This window comes from Aquila chrysaetos, chromosome 13, assembly GCF_900496995.4.
Source record: "Aquila chrysaetos chrysaetos chromosome 13, bAquChr1.4, whole genome shotgun sequence".
Taxonomy (NCBI): domain Eukaryota; kingdom Metazoa; phylum Chordata; class Aves; order Accipitriformes; family Accipitridae; genus Aquila; species Aquila chrysaetos.
This window is the reverse complement of record NC_044016.1, coordinates 20,658,890-20,683,549: the sequence shown is the minus strand read 5'-3', so window position 1 is coordinate 20,683,549 and position 24,660 is coordinate 20,658,890. Positions and strand designations below refer to the sequence as shown.

The window sequence follows — 24,660 nt, the reverse complement described above, 5'->3', positions numbered from 1 at the left end:
TTAGCACTAACCAGCCTCTCTTAGAAGCCAGGCTGACAGCAGAATCTAGCAGTTCATTTAGGGAACTGAGTGCCCATTTTATCATCTTGGACACAGAGCTTCCTGCAGAAGTTAGTTTTAGTTACTGACCCAACCTGTGGGTGCAACAGGAACAGAAACACTAGGTATCTGCCACAGTTTCATTCTCTGTTTGCTCAAGATGAGCCCTCCATCAGTGACTGCACAATGCCAAGATACAACATATCTGACTCTGTGCTGAACTAATGCTTTGGCTCAGTATTTGATTTTCACAAGAAATTAAAAACAAATAGACATGGAAGATTACTGAAAGGACAGGTCACTATACTAGACTGACTTCTTCTTACAAGCCATTTAAGTTTCCTAAGGTTAGCTGGAGTACTATTCTTCTCTTTCTCACACTAAGAGGGTCTTTGATTTTGCTTGCGATGTTGCAAATGTAGCTGTTCCCTTCAGGAGGTATTTGCCCTTTGGGACAAGCATCAAAGCATGCAATCATATTTGTAAAGCACTGAAATACTTGTAAAAAACTGTTACATACAGACTATGAAGAGGCTGTCTGTCAGTATTAATTTCAGAATAACATAAAGAACCTTTTATACCAGGAAAAAAGCTGCTGGTGTGTAGGAGAAAATGTCACACTTATTTATTTTACTAAGTATAAATAAAGCCAGTATGTGGCTCCTGAAGGAGAATGTGAACAAAGTAAACCCAGAAGCTGAAGGTCAGGGTTTAAAGGACTTCCCTTTCATTTAAGTTTTAGCAGCCTTGAAAGTAGAAGTTCTCCCCCATCTCACATGGCTACCTCTTCCAGAGATCAGGTCTTTGGTAGCACTCCAATTTCACATCTATATTTATCTAATGATCAATGGACAAAATTCATTGAACTGCAGCACTTAGCAGCTGAGAAGTAAAGCTTAAAAGTAAGAGATGCATCATAACTATGAAGACTTCTGGTATCTGGCTGAAATGAAACTTGTTCCTAGATAAACTAGCAACTCCTTCAGTTTGACCATCAAGATCCCTTCCCCTGCCACTGGTATTTAAAGAAAACCTCTCTGGGAATGATGCAGCATCAGAAAAATTGCACAAGACTTCTGTAAATTTCTGGGCTAATAGTGAAAACCAGAAAAACCCAACAAATACTAAGTGCCATGAAAATGAGTTTGCTAGCATCTTGTTGGGCAGTGAAGACTACGCACAATGTCACTCTTCAAAAAAAGTTTTAATGTGATATTGCTAATAACAATTCTGTAGACAGAAATCAAATGCACAGCATTATGCAACTGTGTTACAACGCTTCAGTATAAGGAATTTTACTTAAGTGCTGTGGGAAATAAAGGGAGCAAAAGAGAAACACTTATTTATAGCAACAAGAGGATCTGATGCCAGCAGAGAGGTAGCCATCCTAAGGGCACAACAAACAACTGTGTAGGTGCAGTTGCACTGACCATCCTTCCACTCCACGCAGATGCAAAAGTAGTTCTGTACTTCACTGGAGCATCGCTTGGTGTGTATTTCCTGGCTTGCAAAGGCATTGATCAAGCTAGCTTGCAAACCTGGCCAACAGTGTTAGGGCTGTACTTGTCTACAGTAAGTCTGGATGAATCCTTGCCACCAATCTAAATCTGTGGGTCTTGGACAAGTCCAGTGCTGAGATCTGACTACAAATTTGCTAATCATACAGTGCTCAACACCTCAGTATCAACACAGTACCACCATGCAACAAGGACAGCAGCAGCAACACTGATCAGACTTCAGTAAAAACTTGTATTATTTCTTATATTTGGCAGAATTGCTATGTTGGCAGCTATACTGTGCCCAACCTTGCCCTATTGAGCCTCATGGCCCACTCTCTGATCTCAGTATAGCTGATGCTTTGGCACAAAGACCGTTCCTGTTGGAAACTGGGCAAGGTCTCTTCTGCTCTAAGATCACGAGGCCACACTAGCCTGCAGCTCCTGAGCTCTGTCATCACCTTTCCTTTTAACCCTGGACAACCACGATGCTGCACAAAACAAACCCGTTTATTTAGCCAAATGACATTAGCTCTGCCTATTACATTGATGCAGCCAAACTGACATTTTTATTGATCCAGGTAGCCTGTTCTATGTACCCTATTAATTATTTTCCATTTGTCCAATTAACATAAAAGGAGAGAAGAAAAATAGGCTGTGACAGGACCCTAAATCAGTGAGAGTATTCATGTGGAACTACTCCCTACCTTTCCTTTCAAATGAGCGCAAAGTACACCAAGAAGCTTCCAATCTCCAAACTAGAATATGTTCTAGTTTATTAGGCTCTAGAATAAGCCCTCCCTTCAAATAGACAAAAAACCTGAGATGTGCTTGGTAAGGAGTCAACAGAAGAGTTTCAAAGCAAATGCTCCCTTCCTCATCACTCTGTCTTTGTGGAAACAGTGAGGGACTCTGTCTCTTCTGCTGGAGTTTCCTTACCCTTGTTGCTGCTCTTCTTTCCCTCCAAAAGGTTTTCCAAACTGAGAAGGATGGCTATTTTTTTCTGAGAGAAGGTGCAAGTACTTCCACAGTATTTCACCTGAGTGCAGCAGCTACAAGATAATCAGGCAGCTCTTCCTCACTGCTACTCTGCTACAACACACACCACTTGAAACAAACTGAACAAACCAAGCAGCTATACTCTTTGCTGCATAAGCCCTCCATCTGGTACCATTTGCATCTACTAAAAAACAAAAAACAAGAACTGTCCTAGCACAGCTCAACTTATGTCCCCAAAGTCTGCATTACTATGGTACACGCAAGATAATGAATTCCCTGCAGCCAAGGGTAACTAAAAAGTAATTTAGCATGAACAGAAGACCTGGGAACAATGAGCTAGCTAAATGTAATTCAGAGTGTTAAACCTTGATTTTTGTTGTCAGATTTGATGCACAACTTAAAAATAAGCCATGAAGAGCTGCAAAGACAATATTCTTCTTCCCTTTACAAAGAAGAAACTAAACAGAAGGCAGCTGCCAATAAGGTAGCATTTGTTTTAGTCACATAAATAACATCTTCCATAACCTCCATTTCTTGATGTCAACAAATGACAGTAATAGAGAAACAGAGATAACTGCAGGTCTCCATAAGCCCAGAGATAACATTGGGTCTCAAGTGATGGACAGTTGAGCACTGTGTGCCAGATGGCCTTAAAACCCATGCAGTGGCTTGGCTTATTCTGAATGGCTTCTCTTTACCGTAGAGTGTAAATGGTATGCATTTACTATGCTGTATGGGATTCAGAGGGAGATGGTTTGTGTAACAGCTCTATTTTTTTGTTTTGTTTTTAAATGAGATGTGTGAACCTGTAATCCAAATGTTTTTTAAAAGCTCTCTCTTTTTACAGCTTCTTTTCTTAGCTGCCAACATGTTTTATATCTACAAGCTTTAAGAATTTATGACTGTTTGATGCAATAGCTTCAACAGCAGTTGTGGGGTTGTTCGATGTTTATACATATATTCAATTAGTTAGCATGGGGATGGCTTTGGTTCCTAATTTGTTCCATTTCTGTCTTCTCCAATTCATTTCCACTGAGATGAGAATACCAAAACCAGAGTCAAACTGCACAAGCCAATCAGTGTCAGATGCTGAATCCAGCAGAAGAAACTGTGAGAAGTGCCTTTTGAATAGCAAAAATAGACTTTTTTGTTAATAACAGTTATGCAGCACCCCTCTATCTCTCTTGTCTCCCCACCATTCAAATAGGACATCTGAGATGGCATATTTTGGCTAGGTTCTTTTCTCTCATTTGAAATCATTTCACTGACTTTGTAAAACAGGCACCCAGCAGGTAAAACAATTACCCAGAAGGTTTCCCATTCAAAGGCGAGATAGGTTACAATGCTTAATCTTCGGACCCCACCCTCTGTCTCTCAAGCAATTCTATCCTTCTGGATGCAGGTGAGAAATCAGTGTAATTAGTACATATTTCTCAGTGGTAGCTGAACTGTCCTACCTTGTATATGACATTTTTCCTCCTTGTTCCAAGTGCATAGCAGCATCTAATCTTCAGCAGTATAAAGGGAAGATCGAGTCAATTAGTGGCAAGAAGAAAAAAAGCAGTTCCTCTTGTATATAAGAAGGGGACAGCAAGCACTGCACAGATTAGGTGGCTCATTACTTTCTTTTTCATCTTAGATTTTAAAAGGCAGCAAAAATGCTAAAATGTCATCAGAAGTATTTGCTATGAGTGTCTACAGTCATACCAAAGTCTAAATGCAGCAAAGTATTAGAAATCCCACGCGAAGCCTAGGTGTCCAAAAATTCCTGATCAGAGAACTGAAATGCTTCACACAGCATTTAGAATGCCGCAAGCATCAGAGATATGCCCTTTGGAGATGATACGAGGCATCAGTACATCTCATTATCCTTTACACTAGTAAAATCCAAATGTTCACTCCACTATTGAAATTTTACTGCTAGACCTAGCCTCATTTGCAAAGGGCCCAACCACAAAGAATGTGTTCTTACAGGAAGAAAACCCGGACTATGAAGAGCACTTTCCTTCTGCTGAGTTTCCTACACTGAAGTAAACAAAGCCCAACCTTTTTTCACACAGAAAAATCATAAAATGCATGGATTAAACATAGATTAATTACTATCCCTCTGTGCACACTGGCAACACTACACATTTTTTTGGTGTGAAAATACCCAATCATGTTCAAATGAGATTGCTGTCTCCATCCAGAATAGGACTGCAAGTGATTGAGGTACCATGGTGTACAGTGAATTACAGCTTGTCCATTGAGCAACAGTAGCCAAGGCCACATATGCCCTTAACCCATTGCAAATGCAAAGTAAAACCACTTCCACCTGGTTTAAGCTGAACCCTTGTACTAAGTTACCATTTATCACCACTGCTTCAGTAACATTTCACAAGCATTCTCCTCTTCTTGCAAACATAGTCCTTCACACACAGTACCTCAAACATTTGTTATCATATGAATGTAGAGTTAGGGAGGCAGCACTTAAGTTGTTTACATGGAAATTTGGACAGGCCATGCAGAATAACACTTTCAGTGCGTAGGGAAGTTTTCAACTGCAGCATAAACCAGATGCAATTTTCACGTCATGCATGAATGATGGCACTTCCAGAAGGACAACATCCCCTGTTATCACACCAAAGTGTTCTCTGCCCTTGAAGACAGAGGAATGCCAGCTCCTCCATCAAAACACAACACTCCTTGCAGCACAAGATTTTCCCTTAGCCTTTTCCCACCTAAGAGCTAACGAAGCTTGAACCTCCATTACCTCACAGAAGTTAGCAGAATCACAGCCTGTGGCAGTCTGCCAGCATGCCAAATAAAATACTATTCTGATCTGTGCAGTCAGAGTGTCTTTTTTCCAGCTTTGGTTGATTGCCTTTGAGCTGAATCTTCAGCTCCAGTGCATCTTCAAAGAGACCAACAGCTGCAAGGTATTGCACTGATTGCTACAACTAACTAGCACTAAAATAGCTGTGAAATCTCAATGCATCAGAATGAGACACAGATATTATAACCAAACAGGGAGATGTGAACTGGAATAGACAAACAAGACACACAAAAGGAATACAGCATTCGCTAATGTTAAAGGACAGTGACCCACAGTGTCACCCCTCTTTTCTTTCACCTGTGCAAGTCCCAGCCAGATCCAATAGCTTTCTGTAAGGTCCCTAGTCAGTATAACTAACCAACAGCCAGTGTTTCTAAATCAGCCTGACTTGTTACATTCAAGGCACGCCCCATGTTTATATTGTATCCATTATCCTTGGGTTGGAAGACATCTCCCTAGACTGCAAAGTCTCTGGGATTCTAGATTAAAGCCAGGGATAACATGGCAGAGCATGAGGAACACAGATTTCACGAGGAATTTCTCAAGCACAGACATTTTATACAATACATGCAGAGAATCACAGACCAGGATTCACAAACCCCAGCTCTCTGACACAGCAGCCATCTAAGCCCACTGACGATGCTGAGGAAGAGCACTAAAAGCTATACCTGCACAAAGATTTCAGCAGGTATGTGTTTTGCCCAACTCCTAGGCTGCAGCCACTGAGGCAGGGCTCAGCAGCAAGGTTCACCAGCAGTATGTGGAATAGCAAAGGGGCCCACACCAACAAACTTGAGCTGACAAGCTGTAACTGGCACTGTGGGAGTGCCATGGCAGCAGCCACAACTACGGTCATGGCACAAAGGAAGCCTAACATACTGTGGGAGTCCTGGGTGGTGTGGAGGATGGGACAAGCAGCGTGACACGTACCTAAGAGACACCTAGAATCCAAGAGTCTGGTTGGCAGAAGCAGTGCGAGGGCTCTGAGGCTTTTCTTGTGTTTTGTTTTTAACACAGGTGCTTATAGTCTACAGACAGTTGTACTTTCATGGTGCAGGTTTCTGCACATCTGTACTCTTCCATCAGGGATGACCTGGGTCTGTCTACACTGCTGAAAGGAGCTAGACAGTAGAGGCAATCTACTCAAAAAGCATATTGCTATCTAGACTCGGATGACGAACCAAATTCCGCTTCAGCTTTACCAAGAACAGCCAGGTGACCAGAAAGCAAATGAGAAAAATGGAGGTTGGGTCACAGGGTGAAACTAGAGAAGGAGGGATGTAGTCCAACAGAAGTTGCACACAGGAATCACAAACACTCTCCTCTTCCAGGTGTTTTCTGTGTTGAAGAGCTGGGAGCAGAGGTGCAATCTCTGCCCTTTATAAGAGCTAGGCATAAGCATGTGCACCTCACAAGTGGGAGAGGAGATCTCAGAGTAAACTGAGTAACTGCTGTAGATGCTCGTCAGACTCTGCACCTTGAGAGAGCCAATCTGGAAAGTATAACCCCAGTTAGCTCTGCAGTAGAGGAGCTGTAAAATGAGAAAAGTTCCACTTACCAGCTTAGCAAGTAAAGAACTAATGCAGAGCATAGATGGCTCAGATGCACCTTGCCCCCACCCTAACTGTCAGTGTAGGGGTGCTCTGAGCTAAGCACTCTCCCAACTATCCCAGGTGTTAACTGCCACTGAGCTAGGAGGAAATACCAGAAGCAAGTTCTTCCTTTCCCCAAAAGCAGTGCCCCACTTACTAGACTACACAAAGAATGCAAGGGTAAGCCCAAGTGACATGCCAGAAGACTTCCAAGAATCACTACACAGCCTAAACATGCCAGACATTGCTTCCTAAAATTGCTTTTGCAGTTGTTGAATCATCAGAACAGCTCTCTTCATACCTGCTGAGTTTAACTGGTTTGACTACAGGTGACCAGTCTGTATACAGTATTCTACATATGGTAGCACAGTCCTAGTAATTCCCTTTTTCTGCTGAAAATTCCTCACTAAGCATGTCTGGAAACAGGAATACAAAATTGAGATCATCACAGGGTGCAGGTATAGCAAGATCTGGCATAACACCCACTATCAATATTCAGTTCGTTGACAGCTCTGTTAGGGCAAGGGGATGGCCACTCTGTTTCCCTCTTCCTCAGCCCACTGGTTCCATTTGCATTACTACCACACATAAGGCAACAGTCTTTACTCCTTCACAGTTCAGTTACCTCAACTCTACAAATTTTTCTCATAATATTGAGGCAAACTTAATTGCTCATCAAGCCAAGTGTGCCTCAGGCATACCCTTCCTGTGCTGCCCTTTAGACATGGAGGTAGTCACACAGTAAAATCCAAAAAGCCATTGAAAAAAATTCTTCAGGTCTCATCTTCACTGCACTGCCCACAAGATACATGATGATGGTTGGTTGGACAGACCATGCTGTTCCAACACTGGTCACTTCCCAAGCTGCAATTTTTTTCCCCCCTTCTACTCTTATCCTGTGTTCCTCTGGCCTCTTGTATCTCTTTCCTATTTTTCTATAATTGTTCAAAGGTCTTTGGGACAGGGCTTAACTTTTCATTATATACACAGTAGAGTCTTGGGTCTGATTTGAGCTTTTAGATGCAATGATACAAATTAATAATAATAGCTGCAGAACAGCGGTAATATTCTCCAGTTGTGATGGGCAGGCTAGAAAGATTACTTGACGTTTAAAAAGCTCTTTGAGACTCTTGGATGAAAGTCAAGCTAGTGATGCACAGGATTTATTATTCTATTCAGCACTTCAGTATCCAAGGCTAGCAGCTATTCTAGTTGAAAAAGATTTTTACTGTATTGTAAAATGGAAACAAAATGAAATCTATACAGTGCATGGTGCTTTATATATAAGGCACAGGCAGCACAGAAACAGAATTCCATTATTGAAATGGATGTTGCTGAAGCTGTTACACACAGTAGGTAGAAGACCAGATTCAGTGACCTCTTACTCCATTTAATCAAAACTGTTAGTATGTAGTTTTCCAAAGGCCAAAGAAAATTTCTGGGGTTTGGGTTTTTGTTTTTTTTTTATCAGATATTTCATCAATTTGTAATAAACCTTTGTAATTGCTTATGATGTGAATCTCAAGCAGACTTGATCAGCAATGAAATGAAAATAAAATGGATGTATGTTCAACAAACAAAACCACAGTTCTTCTGTAGTACTCTCTGCATTTAACCTCCAGACCATAACCATTCAAAGAGGCTGCACTCCCTCTTCCCCATCACAAGTTTCTGCTCATTTCACAGCATCCCCCACTGCTCTATTTAGATACAGGTCCCTAGTAAGTTCTCCCCTCCTCCAGTTTTGCGCTTGCTGAGAGCAGAGGGTAGATGATGCTGTTTTAATGGTGCTGGTTATGTTATATGTCGTCTTGCTGTTTCTAGGAATAGACATGCTCAGACGTCAATTAACATCTAATTGTGGGAATTAATCTTGTTCCTCTGCCTCAGACACCACAGAGATCAAACCAAGCCCATTTGCAGCTCTATTTTTAATTTAGTGGAATTACAGTTTTTCCATCCAGTGAAAAATAATTAAGTGACATGCTGTCCAGAGAATATACAGTTCAGGGATCAGGATGTTTATGAAGAAATGAGACAAGCAGGAAGAGAGCATAACTGTTTGTGCAAAAGCAAAAACATCTTTGTTACTGCAACTCTTTCCTCTCTTCATGCCCTCTCACCAGTATTTCTCTTCACACCTTCCTGTCTGAGTGATCCTCACAGAGACAGTGAGGATTATGAGTGGCTTGGGAAGGAGCTGAATTTACCACCCTAGTGCACAACCCCTAATTCTCAGGGTCAGCCTGTGCACAGGGGCAAAACAAGCATGGAAAAAAGATAAAACAAGGAAGAGAAGGGAAAGGATTTAAAACCAACAACAACAATAACAACAAAAAACCAAGCAAAACATTTTTGCATCACACCCTTAAAGCAGTCACCCATCTTCTTTATTACCTGCTGAAGAAAGAAATTGCAGGCCACAGACAAGGCTTTGTACTGTATTTTGCAAGTCTTTGTACTGAATGAAGCCAAGCAGTTTTCAGCAGACAGCTCCCAATCTTAAGATAGCACCCCAATTTCCTATGTACATGAGCAAGGAAGACTTGAGCTTGGCAAGTGAAGTTAAGGTGGAAACGGGATGGATTATTCAGCAAGAAAAAAAAAAATCCTATATGGTAAAAGCAAACCTGAGACAGACACCAATCAGAAAATTATCTGAGCCTGACCCTCTAAAAGGGCTGTGGGAGATAACTCAGTCATGAGACTACACTCTGGGATTGGGTCACACCACCTTATATTAAACCTAAAGCAGCTGAAGCAAGCATTATATCCACGTACAATACAAAGGAGTGACCTATATTTCTTACTGTATGGAAAAGGACTTTGATGGCTCCTCCAGTTTTAGGAAGAACTGAACCACTCCTTCCTCATTCCTAGGTTAAATTGGCAAAGTCCTAGGTTAAATTCCAAGATCAATTGGCATGACCTTTAGCTTCACCCATTTTTACCACTTGGGTCAGTCCAATTATTCTCTTGGGTCCTCAGCACCAGTGGCTAGATCAGAGTTAACCTCACCTAAGGCCATCACCCCTCCTTCTTCTGTCATTTGCCAAATACAGCATGCCTGGTAATGAATACCACTGAACCCCTCCTTTTACTTCCTCCTGCTAAAGGAGTATGCGGAACATTCCCACTTCAATGCCTTTATAACAGCTCAAACTCCCTCCAGAAATGCAGCTTAGGAAGGAAAAGGAAAAGGTGCATGTGTGAAGCTTTCTGGCACCTTTACTGTAGGTCACTGCCTGTGCGAAGAGCCCATTTGAAATGGATGAACATCAGCCAGCCCTGCACCCATTGAAATTTCAGAATTTACCAAGAAAAAAAAAAAAAGTGGTGGAGGAGCACCACCATTCCATCTGCTCTCATAGGCTTTCAAATCCCACTTTTTTACTTCTAAAAAAAGGAATGTTTCCCAGACCTTTGGCAACCAGACCCATCTTTCCCACATTGCATTGTAGTCCTAAACGTGACAAGTGTTATTGGAGATTTGCCACATCACACCTGATTCAAGAAACTTCTGGTTCCTGTAGAAGGGGAAGATGCTCAAAAGCAAGACTCAGTTTGGTGACTTTCCTAGGAACAGGTCAAATTTACACATGCTTATATGCGAGTGAAAGGCAGAGACAGGCTGTTTGTAGCAATTTGCAGTAAGAAGGCAAGAAAGCCAAACCCATTTATTCAATGCACATCATTAGTTACTTAATTTACATTCCTACCGAGCAGCAATAAATATCCTTCTGCTGCTTCCCATTCCCCTCCCCCTCAGCCTTTCCATTAGGAGCTCAGCTGGAGGCAAGGAAGGAGTGGGAGAGGAGGGAAACAGAGAACCTAATTCCATAAACCAATTCCCAGCTTTCAAAAATACTGATACATAATTCTGCCAATACGTGTCAACCTTGACTTACAACCTCTGTGCCCCCTGCAGTCCTTACTCATTGCTGACAGTAGAACTCCACACTACTAACACCACATCTCAAGAACAATTTGACTTTCTTGCCACTTCTACTACCTTATTCCTGGAGTTTTCCCCTGTCGCTCCTAATTGCATCCCCCCAAACCACTCCTCACCAACAATCCATACCATTACAAGCCAGTACTTTTCTGAAGCAAAAGAAAGTAATGTGATAAGTGAGAGAGCTGAAAGAATCCATTCCATACTGTTTCATCCTATCCTACAGTAAACATACTTTCTTTAGGAGACTGACATTACAATAAAACAGGAACATAAGGAAAAGTGAACCCTTCCCAGCACAAAGGTCTTAATTCTGTGTCCAGGTGAAACCCCCACAAAACACATAAAGCAAAGACCATTCTAACTGGATGGCAATTACCTCATTTGCAAATTACGCAGAATTTTCTGGTGAGAAAAAGCACTTGCTATCACCTTGGAAATCTATCCTATAGCACAGAAAAAAAGAAAATACAAAATTGAAAGTCTCAGATAAAGTCAGTAACCTTAATGTAAACTGTAAGCACAGAAACAGTACTTTAAGAAGTAAGCCATGCACAAACAAAAACATTCTCACATTCAGAGATCTCCTTTCTTTCTTCACAGACCTCAAAGGCACAGGCAGTGACACCCTAATCCAGAAGCAATCAGCTTCCTTCTTCAGAGTAACAGATACACACCTGAACTCAATCGTAACAAAGTTACAGTTAAAGCGGTGCAAACATGAGAAAAGAATTCAAATTGCTAAACAGAACAGTGGTCTGGAGAAAGTGCCACAGACATTGAAGCAATGCTGAAACATGCCAGCACTTTACACAGTATTTGTAAATAACAGCCAAGATTTTACTGAGTAGGAGAAAAGGGTGTTTAGATGAAAGACTGCAGTATCCCATTTCTGACTTAAGTTGCAAAGCAAACCAAAATGTGACTTACATTCCTACCTCAGTTTTCCATTTATATAATGATGATACTAATATTCAGACACCTTTTAAAAATATTTTACTCTTTGTTTGACAAATGCAACATTAAGTTTATTCATGCTAGTCACTTCTATCATATTCATTAGCTCTACTTGAAGACATCACAGCTTTATTAGACACCAAAACCGCTTCATGAATTTCAATTACCTAGTACAAATCATTATTACTATTATTTTATTAACTCTAGTGTAATTGCCTGTTGTGCATACAATTACAAAATTAATATATGTAAATCCCACTTTAGAAGTTCTTTGTGTACCTTTTATCTGCATACCTAGCACATGTGTGTGCTTACATATTTTTTTCATTATTTTTAAAATCTCCATCCTGAAATTTTCACTGTTTTTTCACTGTGTTTCAGCTTACACATACTGGCGTGATTTAGACATTAAAATACTTTTTTTTTTTTTGTAATATTGCTTACTCCTAAAGCAGCTATTTGTGTCACTGAAGAAAAAAAAAAACCAACTTCTTACCCTTTAGATGCATGCAGAAATATTTGTATTTACAGGAAGTCCTGAAAATGAGGATTACATCATTATTTCTTTAATTTTTTTTTTAATGAAGAAAACAAAGACAGCCAGCTAGTTGGGTCTTAGGCATAATTAACATATCAAGATCCCAAATTACTAATCAACAGCTTTCACTCAGCTGTTGCCTATTGATAGCAATGGTCTGCTTTTCTAGAACACCTGAGGACTTAAAACATGCACCTGAGAGAAGGTAGTTTCTGTTTTGAGCATTACTCCAAGGATCATTATTAATTAGTAAAATAACTATGTGTTCCCTGAGGCAGGGATCAGAACCCTGGACTCCCAGGTGATTGAAGTACCTCACGTGGGAACCGAATTTCCTTTTCCCATGTATTATTTTCTGCATGATGACACAGCTTCAATAACACAGGTAACAAGTACTCTGCCTCTCTCCCAGTAAGTTACAGGCTTAGAGTAATTCTGGGAGTACAGAGATGCAACTTTGAAAGTTGTGAGGTTGCAAAGAAAACAATCTCTTACTTTCTGCACAGTTTCTCTGTCAAGGTGTTATATACCAAGGTGACACCTCCATCTCTTCTCCTACAATGACAATACTTTAAGGAAAAAATAAGAGCTCTCTTCTCTTTGTAGGCATCTCTGCTCTGTAAAGAACTCCAGGCAACATCCCAAGTGTTTCCAAAAGAAACTTGAGGGACAGAGAGGATGGATGATAAACACTTCCACTCAGAATTTCCTACTGGTTAGCTCTGTCCTGTGTTCAAAACACCGTTCTGGAATTCATTTTGATATACCTAGCTTTTCCTATACCTCATCTGAGGTGTGCAAGTGGGATTTGTTACAGGTTTCAGATTCAAATCCAGGGACAGGTGATTAAAAAAATAAAGCCTTCTAGCATTTCAAGTGCCATACTTCATTGTGCTGAATTGGGTTTGGTATCTAGCTCTTAGAAACTGATGTAATGGAGCTGTACTTACTTGCCTTCCTCAAAATTAACAAGCAACTGAAGGTAAGCACAGCAAGTGGTTTAAAAAAAATAAAAATTGGGGTGTGTGTGCAAAACTAAATTGATGCAAAGCAGAAAACACCTGTAATACTAGAATAAAAGAAGAGATTTCAGGTAAGACTATAGTAGTTTTACCTACATGAGGGTGAGCAGGTCCTGTACAGACCCACATTCTTCCCTGGATCATGGCACAAAGACATGAATATCACCTCAGGAGCCATGACACATGGCAGCCCCCAAGAATTAGATGGGAAATTATGAAACCATGATTGGAAAAGCAAGGAAAACAACAGATAAAAACTGAAAGAATCACAGGGCATCTCTTGTAAATAAACACAACGACGATGGAATTACTGTCAAATCAAATTACACAAATTACAGATTGTAAACTGTAGCTCCAAAGCAGCCTGATTGATTACTCGAAATGAGAAGCAGGAGGAGGACACCTCCAGCATACTAAGCAGCTCCTCACCCGACAGCTGCAGCTCCAGCCGCGCGGCCAGGCCCAGAGGCGAGCTGGGGATGAACCACATCGGAGGCAACTTCATTTACAGCGTGACTCTAACAGTCTGTTACGCGCTACTTTTAGGTCTTGTTTCTCCCCAGCGTGCTGCAGTCCTTGGCTATGGGTGCGATTACCCGGCGGGGAAAGCATTGACAGGGATGGCGCGTTAAGCAACGGGCATAGGCTACGGCAGCGACAGCGACCGATTGCGTTACGCCTGCCTACTACTGCCGTGGTGGAGCTGCTTAGGCTAAAAAAAAAAAAAAAAAAAAAAAAAAGAAAAAGAGAGAGAGAAAGCCGCTCGTTTAACCAAGAGCTTAAAACAAGGCAGAAAGCAGCCCCGGCACCACCTCCTCAGCCCGGCGGCCCCGCCTTACCTCAGCCGCGGGGCCGGCGGTCTCCGGCTCCCTCTGCCGGGGCCGCACCAGCGGCGGAGCCGCTGAAATCGCCGCCGCCGTCCCCGGCTCCGCAGCTGCAGCCCTCTCGGTGGGCGGCCCCTCCACCCCCCGCAGCCCCGTCACGGGCGCGGCTCCGAGCCCTTGGGGCGACCGTTACACGGCCGTTGGGGCTGCCCCGAGCAGCGGCCGCGGGCCTGTGGTTGGCCGAGGGGGAAAGAGGGGCGGTGCCGCGGGCCTTTGGGGGCCGGGGAGCTCCTCTGAGGGGACAGCGGCCTTAGGGCGTCTGCCGGGGGAGGTGGAAACCATCGGGTTGCGGCCGCTGGAGGAGGTGCGGGCCCTGGAGCCGTGGGCGGGCGGGGGGAGGTCGGTGGACGGTTTTGGAAATGCTGCGGGAGAGGGGACGGACCCCTCCTTCGGAGCCCGGAAGAGGGAGCGCTGCTCCGGGCGGGGCCGGGGCACGGCCTGAGGGAGGGTCAGCGCTGCCCGGGAGCGGGGTTCCTCCGGGTAGCACCCCTGCGGTGACAGCGGGAGACCGGGCGTTTCTGGGCAGGGACCCAGCTCTGCTGTGAAACTGCGGGAGGTCGGGACATGATCGCCTCTCCGGGGAATTCCCTTCGGTCTGCCCGGCCGTCGCCTTGTGAAGGTCTTCTCAGAGGTGCTGCTGCGTTCTCTTTCACGGTGATATCTGATCAGTCAGATACCTCTCCCTGGGACAGATAAACCGCCTTTCTTGCAAAAAGTAATCTCATTTTAAATTTGAATGGCCTCCATTTATTCTGTCTGTACAAAACACACCAGATTTGTTGCTAGAGATAAAGCTATAGCAAAGGATAATGTTTAACAATGATATCAAGGGGTTTCTCACAAAGCAATGCTCGCTATACGCTTCATGTTATTAATACCAAGGAAAGAAATAGATGGCCATTGTAGATCATCCGTCTCCAGAGGGAAAAGGACTTTTCACAGCAGTTTGTTATGTAAAATTTCATCCGGTGCCCAAGAAGTCCCAATCAGTTCTTTCAGCTATATTTCACTAAGGATCCTACAACAAAATAGTAAACCCTTAAATACATGATTGCATTAAGCTCACAATGTCAACCTTAATATGTCACTGTTGTCCATCTGGCTGGATGTGTGGAGATCGGAAAGCATTAAATAGTTTGTAGGTTGCTTTCCCTTCACTCTTTGCTTGCCCAGCAATTTGGCAGTGTTTGCTTGGGATACCCTGCAACAAATTATGTGAAAGAAGCAAAACCAAATATTGCCTCAGCTTCCATAACAGTGTGAAGCTCATACTGTAGCTCAGCTAAATCTTCCTTTGAGGTCTTGGCTCAACAAGCCGGTATTTAACTCACCTGCTTTTATTTTTTAATGAAATTGTCTTTAAAATGTATGAGGTACATCGGAGGGGTCAAGGCATACAAGGACAGAAAGTGCACTGTCAGCCAAATAAGCACCTAAATGCAATAAATAAGTAACGAGAGGAAGCAGAAGGCCCTGAAAGATGGGCCCATAAAGATGTGGGAATGCCCAAGAGAGCAGTCTTGTAGAAGAGCAAACACTACAGCTTTGCTCCCAGACAGCCACCCAGCACAGAGGACATGGAAGAGAAATCTACCACTGCACAGGCACTTCCAGGGCTAGAAATATTAATGCTTTACATGGAAGTAGTCAGACAGACGCTAATTGCAGGTCACAAGGGAAAGGAGAATCAGTTCCTACTTGCAACGATGAGCTCTGTGTGACTGTCCTAGAGGGATCAGACAGCCTGCTGTTTCAGTTCACTAAAAATCTGTGGCATTGCTTAGTAATGACTGAAGCCAATTCAGGGAAATCTGGAATTGTCCCCACTTCTTCCCCAAAATGAGAAGGGCAACGCTCACCTTTCCCTAATGCTGTGTGTCCAGTAAGTTGGAGATGCTATGCAGGATTTCTAAACCTTTACAGAATAGGCAGTAAGTAACATGCCCAGGCTGCTTGCTTGTTCGTAAGAAGAATTAAAGTGAAGATGGGGGTGGAAGGAGGGACACAGCTGTGACCTGCTACAACTGATACATACAGAAGCACATGCAGAAAAATCCCAACATCCATTTGTTTGAAAGTGACACTGTCATGAAACTGTTAAATCCCAGTTGATGCCATTATTCCCAAGTGTTTCATTGATTTGTTACATTGCCAAAAACATTATTAACTGCCCAGATCACTGTGTGCCCTTGGCTTCGCATTTCTCCATTTAAATGGGGGAGGTATTTTCAAACAGAGGAGCTGTAAATTTAAGCACTATTTGATTTTCAGAGGTGCTGAGATTTCTTAACTGCTGGTGAAATGAATTGGAGGGGTATCTGCTCAGCACTGCTGAAAATTAGGGTGGTTTTGTTCAGGTAGTGCATCAATTTGAAAATAAAAGCCTAGCTTACACACCCAGGTTGAAGATTTTGACCATGATTTTTATCAAGCATCAGTCTAAGGCCAAGTGCTAGATCCCTGTGGCACATGGAAAAAAAAAATCCTCATTTTGTTCTTCACAAATATTAAGAGCAGCAATTTTGACTCAGCTTTTCTTTCGCAGTAGCACATGGTGCTCTGGAGATTAATGGGCCTGCTCTATTATGTTAATACTTAGATGCTCATTAACAGAGTTGTCCCCTTTAGGGCGGGGCCGGGGCAGTACTGAGGATTGATAGCTAAAATTTCTAACACTGGTTGTGGAAAGCCCTTTTCTCTGTTCCTGAAGAGAGGAAAACATATAAAAGGATTTGTTTTACCATGAAAATGCAAAAGGGCCTGTGGTACTTTAATTTTTCATATGGAAAAGACAGAAACAGGTTGCAATTTAAATAATTTACTTAGAAGAAGTAACATCATCTCTTTTATCTAAAACTCATTCATTTTTCAAATACAGATGTTTCTGAGGAACAGACAGCTGCTGGCTCCTGCATAGTTTGTATTGGGTGTGGTTTTACCAGCTCTGTGGAAACCCCAGGTGATAAGCCAGCCCCTAATGTCAACTCATCCCACCACAGCAGGCTCAGGTGAACAGGAGGGTGAGGGAGAAGAAAGGCCCCATGAGTCAAGACTTCTATAGTAAAATGCACAGGTGAAACCCAATAAACTATCCCCTAAAGCAGCCTAAATCCTTACTGTGATACCCTTATGAATTTATTCTTGAACCATCTGGAATTGATACTATTATTCCTGGACTCCCATCTATCAGGATTTCTGGGATTACAGTTTCGCACTGCAGTTATTGGGTGAATAGCAAGCTTTGCTGTGCTTTAGTCATCCTGCTTTCTGGGGTTAAGTTCCATATAAGAGGAACACCTCCCAACCCTTTTCTGGCTACATAGTGCAGTATTGTTAAATCTGATAATAATGATTAGTACTATGCAGAGGGTTATGAATGCGACAATGCTAAATAGAGAACAAGAAAATAAAATGTTTGAAATGCACCAAAACCGTTCAAAATACTTCACAACAGCAGAAAAATGGGAGACTGTCTCTTGACAAGCAGTCCCATCTTTCAGAAATCTCCATCCAAACATCAATGTTGGAAGCCTTTCTTTGTCAAGAATTTGCTCTAGTTAGAGTCTGAATCAGAAAACAAAATCTCCTGCTGCTTTCAACACCTTTCCCAACAAGAAAGAGCATTACAAGCATAACAGTGAAGTGTATTTTTTAAGCCATTGCTGTCATGCTAGGAAAAGCAGCTTTGGAAACACCACCACCTCGAGCCTCCCACCATGTCGGTAACAGCATTAGCAAAGAAGCTGGCAGAAGAGGAGCGTCTTAATCTCCGCTGAGTGGTATTAGGGTGTAACCACTCACAAAGGTCTTTCTACCATGCAAGGTCTACTAATAAGGAATTAGATCAGTGTCTTTCATCACTCACTACAGAGTGGCCTTTTTAAAATAAAAGTGTAGAAAAATGATTGCTTTCAAAATTCCACATTACAAAACCATCTGACAGATGGCAGCTGACAGGGAATGTGACTGGTTTGACCTAACTTACACATCTGAGGAGCAAAGAGCATTCTGCACTTGGGATGAAAAGTTAAATCATGCTTATACTATTTGCTAATGATTAGTTTGTGAAAGCTGATCATATTACAAACTAGCTATTTTCCAACAGCTATATGACCCCATGGAACAAGCCCATATCAATCTGTTTTTAAATTGCAAACATTACAGCACCAAACAGTGATGGCTATGAGTACAGTCCCTCTGCTAAAATTTCTTCACACAAAATACTCAGTGAGTGGCTCTGGGTGTGAGATCCACTTATAGAAACTGTTATCTGTTCAGAAACAATGTTCAAACTCAGTGGGTAAATAATGTGTTGCAGATAGCTTGGGTAGATCGACAGTGGCAGGCTGGGCACACACTCGCTGTACTCCTCAGTACCCACAAAAAACACTTCTAAGGGTACATGCTGCAGATCAACGTAAAGGACAAGCAGAACATCAAGCATTTTCTTTATGGAAAAAGTGAATATGATACTTTTGTCAGCTGCTTCCAGTAGATGACATGAAGCTGTGGGCAGGAAATAGGAAGCTCTAACAGAACAAAGCTTTTCTAAAGGGCAAGTCAAGCAAGCACTCTCTAAAATTTCTAAAAGAACAAGCACGTGTTTTGCAGGCAAATCTGCTGTCCAGCTGGATCTGTTTACCACCTGCCTTATCTCAGAGGCACAGCTGAAATAATAACAGGCATTTTGATGCTGGCGAGTTGCTTAAATATGGCTCATTAAAACCCGGTGTGACTTGGGAATGTGAAGTATTTGCTGTAAGACACAGTAATGTCAGTATCGGGGACTGACCTGTAAGAATGCCCTCACTGCTGGCCATAAGCTGGCCAACAATGAGGGCTGTGTGCTTGAGGAGAGTGGAATATGACTTGGTTTCACTCTGAGGAAGGGACTTGAGAAGGATACAGGAAAAAGGAGAATATCTATAAATCCGAGAAGCTGCAGATGGACAGCCTAGTGTACATCTATATCAGTGTCACTGTCACTGATGGTGGCCAAGACAAGATTTACTCTTCCAGAGCTTTTACAAGGAGCTGAAGCTTTCAGGCAGGCTGGAGAGAGAACTGCTATGGGACTTCATAGGACATGGTGCTTTTCTAATTAAAGAAACATTATTAGTCTATTGCTTACTGTACTTTGTAACCTTGGTGATTTGAAACCTGTTTCATGCTGACCATACCTGGCTATGATCCCAGTGCACAGGACCTTGCTGTGAAGGCAGCTGGCTACCCAGGAGGGATGATTAGTGACTCCCCCGCAACACGCTCACCCAGAAAAAGAAAATAATTTCTTCATCTGACCTCTGCAGAAAACCTGAAGCCTCCAGCAGTCTTGGCAGCAAGATGAAGTAGGTACTGATCAGTAGGAATCTTGCCACTGGTATCTCTGGTCCAATCCAGTCAGTCCTCAGAGCACACTTGGCTTTTGCACCCTCCAAGGAAGACTCATACTTTTCTTCCAGCTCCTGAATCATCTTTTTGTCATCACAAACATAACAGAGTAAATGGGTATTCACTGAAGTTGGGGACTTTTAACCAGGACTTTTGTATTAAAATTCATTCTAAATCCTTATCCACAAAGGTGAAATGCTGGACTCATATTGTTTATTGCTTCACATTAAGTAAAACAATTGATTCTTCATGGAAGGGAAATACTGGCAGAGAGGTATCTATCAAAATCCTAGTCTCTAACCCACAACTGTGTTAGTATGTGGGAACCAGAAGAATATGTCAATAGAATCAATGTGCCTTTACCCTTCATTATATAGTAATAAAGAAGAATTTCTGAATCTGTATCTGACTTGCTCTTCTCCCTTTTGTCTCTCTGAAGCAGGGCAACAGAACATACACACACACTGAGTTACCCAAATCCAGTATTTAAGACAGCAAAAAACTGATTAGAATACTATGCTCTGCCAGCTCTCCAGAGATCTTATAACAGTTTGTAATTGCTAATTCAGCCTCAGAAACCCCAGTGAGATAGGCTGGAGCTATTACTATCATTTTTAAATATGAGGAAAATGAGACAGAGTGAAAGGCTATGACTAGTGGAGTATTGCTTCAGGAAGACATCTTAGAAACATGGAATTGCTGCATTAGAGCAGACTGGTTCATGAAGGCTTGGCCCCCACTCTCACCGAACTCCAGAACAGTATGCCTGCTTAGCTTAATGGTGTTGGTCGCACATTGGCAGTTGCCACCACCAGATAAATCAGAGGAAGGTATAAAATCCTAGGGCATAAACCCCCATCATTCCCAGGGCATACACTAATCACTTTTATTAAAAACACTGCGTCCCTCTTGCTTAATTGCTGCATACACCTTACGTTATTAGCTGTTGTAAAGCAGTTATTAGCTGTAAGGCAGCCAAGCTTTAACAGGCCAGAGAAGGATGCCTTCTTCCTACAGCTTGCTTTATGTCATCTTATGGCACCCTCCTGGAAGATAACTGTGAGGGTCCTTTAGATGGAGAAGCTAGAGCTCAGCTATCCAGGTTTCTAGACAAGTGCTGTAACTTTATTTTTTTAAAAAATTAGAGGCACCATCACAACCACAACATTTTAGTGAATGCAGTTCTCAGTGCTGAACCCAAAGCTATTTCTGTGAGTTAGGCATCTATCCTTGGTGCCTTCTAGATGAGGCCTTACACCTGTTGTGTCCAGTTCCTGTTGCATCACTCTGGGCATTATAATTCTGAATATTCTTTGAAAGGTAAAATGAAATCTTCCAGTGGCTTTTTGTGTTCCCAGGATTGGACAGACATTGGAAAAGGAGGCTGGCTTTGCTTTTGTTTCCTGCAACTGTAATGTTGGACTGAAGTGCCTGAAGTTGGACACCTAAAAATCTTTTGCACTAACTCATCCTGAGTCCAAAGGAGGAAAGAAACTTGTACTCTACATTCAGGCTCTGTGAAACTGGAGATTATTCATTCCTAGTCCTTTATTTGGGAAAAAACCCCCACACTTCTAACTTCAGCTTCTGTGTTTTTCCAAGAACATGTAGGACTTGTAATCCATAATATTTCAGATTGTTTGCTCTGTCTGAGAGCTACTTGTTTTAACTCATCACCCACTAAAATCTTCTTTGGGTCCTTTCTCTAGGATGTATCAAAAGGATTAAAAAATTAATTCTGGGGGGAGGGATGTTGGTGTTCAGTTTTCCTTTACCAATTAGAGAATCAGGATAGTCTATTAGTGCTGTTGTAGTGAAAATACAGCTCTCTTTCAAAGCCTTTAGTGGTTGGTTAAATATTCATTTTAATGGAATTTTCCTTTCTCCTTCATCAGCCAAGAAGGGGAATGTTTCAGATTACCACTGTCCCCCACAGTTTTCTGTGTTCTCCCAGGGAGGTGAACGTGTCTGGGAGGCAATTGAAACCTGCTTTGGTTCTCTCTAAATATTTGAGTACCCGGGATTCCCTTCAAGGGTTTTTCATTTAGCTGCCTCTCCTTCTGCTTATACATTTCAGTTGATCTAAGAAGTTCATCCTATTTTTCCACTGAAAATACTCATAGTCATGTATCTGATTTACCATGACAGTGTAGAAGACAAGCACTTTCCCATGCTCAGCTCAAGATACTTTTGCAATCCACCTTCTTCTCCAGCACCTCCGTTTTATAGTTATCCTAGTCTTGCACAGCTGTAATTTGCAGAAATTAATGCCATGGACATTATTATACAATCACCTCTCTATTTTCCGGGATTGGATTATTCAAATTTTGGTTTATCTCTAGTATGGCTGCAGAGATAGTTGGCTCTGATACACTTTATATTATAGCTTAGATGCAGTGGTGGAGAACGTGGACATACCACTTAGAGGCTTGGAAATCACGGAGCTGTTCTGTGCTGCATAGAGCCCCAACTATAAACCTTGTCAGATTTGAAGTGTCTCACTGCCAGCACCACACTGGCAGGACCAGGTGGGCTGTCAGGAATAGTGTGCAGGCACAATTTCCAGAGCCACAAGAAGTAAGACAGAGTACAGCTGTGCACAGCAGCTCTGCAGAAGCTAGATCTGAGCTAATGCCATGCAGAACCACTGCCTCCGCACCTGCAGCTCCATGCTCCTGGTTCCAGGGCTTGTTCATTCAAGCCATGATGTAGCTGCAGACCTAGATCTGGGCTAGCACTGCGCTGGATTAATGAATCCTCTCTCTGGAAGACTGGGGAATGCTAGTGTGACTGCAAGAGCCAACCTAGCTCTGATACGGCCAGATAATAAGCTTGACTGAACTCAGACCTGCACCGGACACAGATAGTGGGTATATTATATTGTGCTTTCAGGTGCACCCAGTAGTACTTGTATAGGCTTCTCATCTCACAAGTTTCCCCATTACCTTTGATAATGGAGATTTTACTATAGGATCTCTCTTCTGTCTCTTATCCGATAGTATTTATGTATATGGGAAGAAGAACAAATATGGCAGCTGAGATCTGCAAATTTGCCAAACAGTGCAACTGCAGCAGCTCAGTACACGTTTTCATTCTTAGCTGAATGCATTTTGCAAGAGATTCTAAAGATGAAATACTGCCCAGATATGACTTTATCAAACACAGCTTCATTCTTCGCTTGTTTGTTGCCTCTGATGCTTTACTTATTCACACACAGATAAGATAGACAGATTCAACCCGGAGTAGCACGTTTTACATTTCCAAGAGGCTAGGGAATGACCAGGCAGAGTGCCAAGACTGAGGATGCTACTGTAGAGGCCACCTGACACAGATCAAAATGGACTGGTTTCTCTAGCAGGGGTGCTAAATTAATTAACTGCAGTTTGTAATACATTTGATATGCTTTGGGCCTTTCATATTCAGGAAAAACAATGCTTTGGAGGGAAATAGTGAATAATTTTTTGAACTATATGATTATGACTACTATTTCTCTACTTCTAACTCTACTCCCAAGTCCTTGGCTGTCCTTTTTGCCCCATTTGTGTGCGTGATTTCCTTCAAACTAATTTAATAGAAAGCATATTTGCATGCACATTTTGTTTCACTTCAGTTTCTCCAAAACTAAGCTGCTTTGGGATTTTTGGCTTCCTGTATTTGCTAAAAAGCGAAAGCTACAGCTTCTCAGTTTTCTCTTTGTTTTGGCTGAGATACAAAATCTGGGATTCTGAGCAAATTTGCTTTTTGAGGTTCCACTTTTTGAAAGAACCAGAAAATAACTTTTTTTTTTTCCAGGGAAATTTTATTGGCTGTTTTCCTTTTTAATGCCTCTTTCATCTCTTTCTTAAGGATGGGTGCTGCCCTTTTTATTTATTCTATTTCTCCACATCTCTTTTTTTCCTCCTATTCTTCCTCACTTTCCCCCCTCTAACTTCTCATATGTTCTTTCTTTCCAGCTTCTCTCCACTGTGGAGTAGAAACTCCTGTTCTCCTCAGTCCTGCAGGGTTTTTCACTTGCCATGCTTTGCATGAAAAGCCTTCCACCTTTAGAGTAGAAAAGTATACCTTGGTGTCAGCCATAGTATTTGAATATAGCTTTGGATTTTGAGTGTTATGCTTCATTTTGACTATCTTCTGCACAGCCTCTTATTTCTGTATGTCATTCTCTGGTATTGTCCTAACTTCCTGGGCAAGCCATGAGGAGGACACAGTCATGTTTATTCAGAAGTCCCACTTGAGAAGTGAAGTCAACTTCATGGTTTGCTGAGGCTTATAGGAAGTTTTGAGGTGGTTATTAGCTGATTAATAATCACAGGAGAACGAATAATCTCCCTAGCCAAATCACTGTCCTGCCAGTAGCATGTGACAGGCTGAGAAACCCATTTGAATGCAGAGGTATGTACCCAGATTCATCAAACAGGGCATTTCAGGGGTAGGGGTTTAAAATTAAAACTATGTTTTGGAAAATAAAATTTACATCAATAAAATGTGAGCTTGTAACTTTCCATCTGCAGCCAAAGTACAGTCATACAAGATCCCCTACCTGACCACAGGGACCAGTCTGCTAGTCAGAAACACAGATTTATTTTTGAGTTTCACTCTTGAATCTATCAGATGAGGCATAGCTTTGCCACTTTTGAGCTTGTATCCTACAGAGAATTTAAACTGTCCTACAGCTATGGATCATAAATCTCTGACCTGATATTGTAGTGAGGGATACTTGTTTGCTGTTTCCCTGCTACAACCACGAGAGAGTGCTTTCTCTTGATCAGAGTACACAAAATTAATTCCTATAGATCTCAGGCTAGCTGGTGGATTAGTTAGCCTCTTTCTGTCATCAAAAGAAGAGTATAGCATGAATAGAAAGAGGCCAAGGACATGGAGAACAGTGCAATTATTTCAGGTTAATATTTTTACCAGCTGTTAATCATGCCAGCAGTTTCCTCCCACTCTGCTGGGCCTCCTCATTTCCTTT

At 42.1% G+C, this 24,660-nt stretch overlaps 1 protein-coding gene across 1 annotated transcript; it reads left to right on the top strand.

Annotated features, from left to right (window-relative positions):
• Positions 1-6,521: 6,521 nt before the first annotated feature.
• On the top strand, positions 6,522-17,433 carry LOC121233765. The gene is made up of 4 exons (XM_041128538.1): positions 6,522-6,594; positions 13,977-14,110; positions 14,203-14,601; positions 17,176-17,433. Exons 1-4 carry the CDS (start codon positions 6,522-6,524, stop codon positions 17,212-17,214), a joined length of 645 nt encoding a protein of 214 aa, XP_040984472.1. The 3' UTR covers positions 17,215-17,433.
• The last annotated feature ends 7,227 nt before the right edge of the window (positions 17,434-24,660 follow it).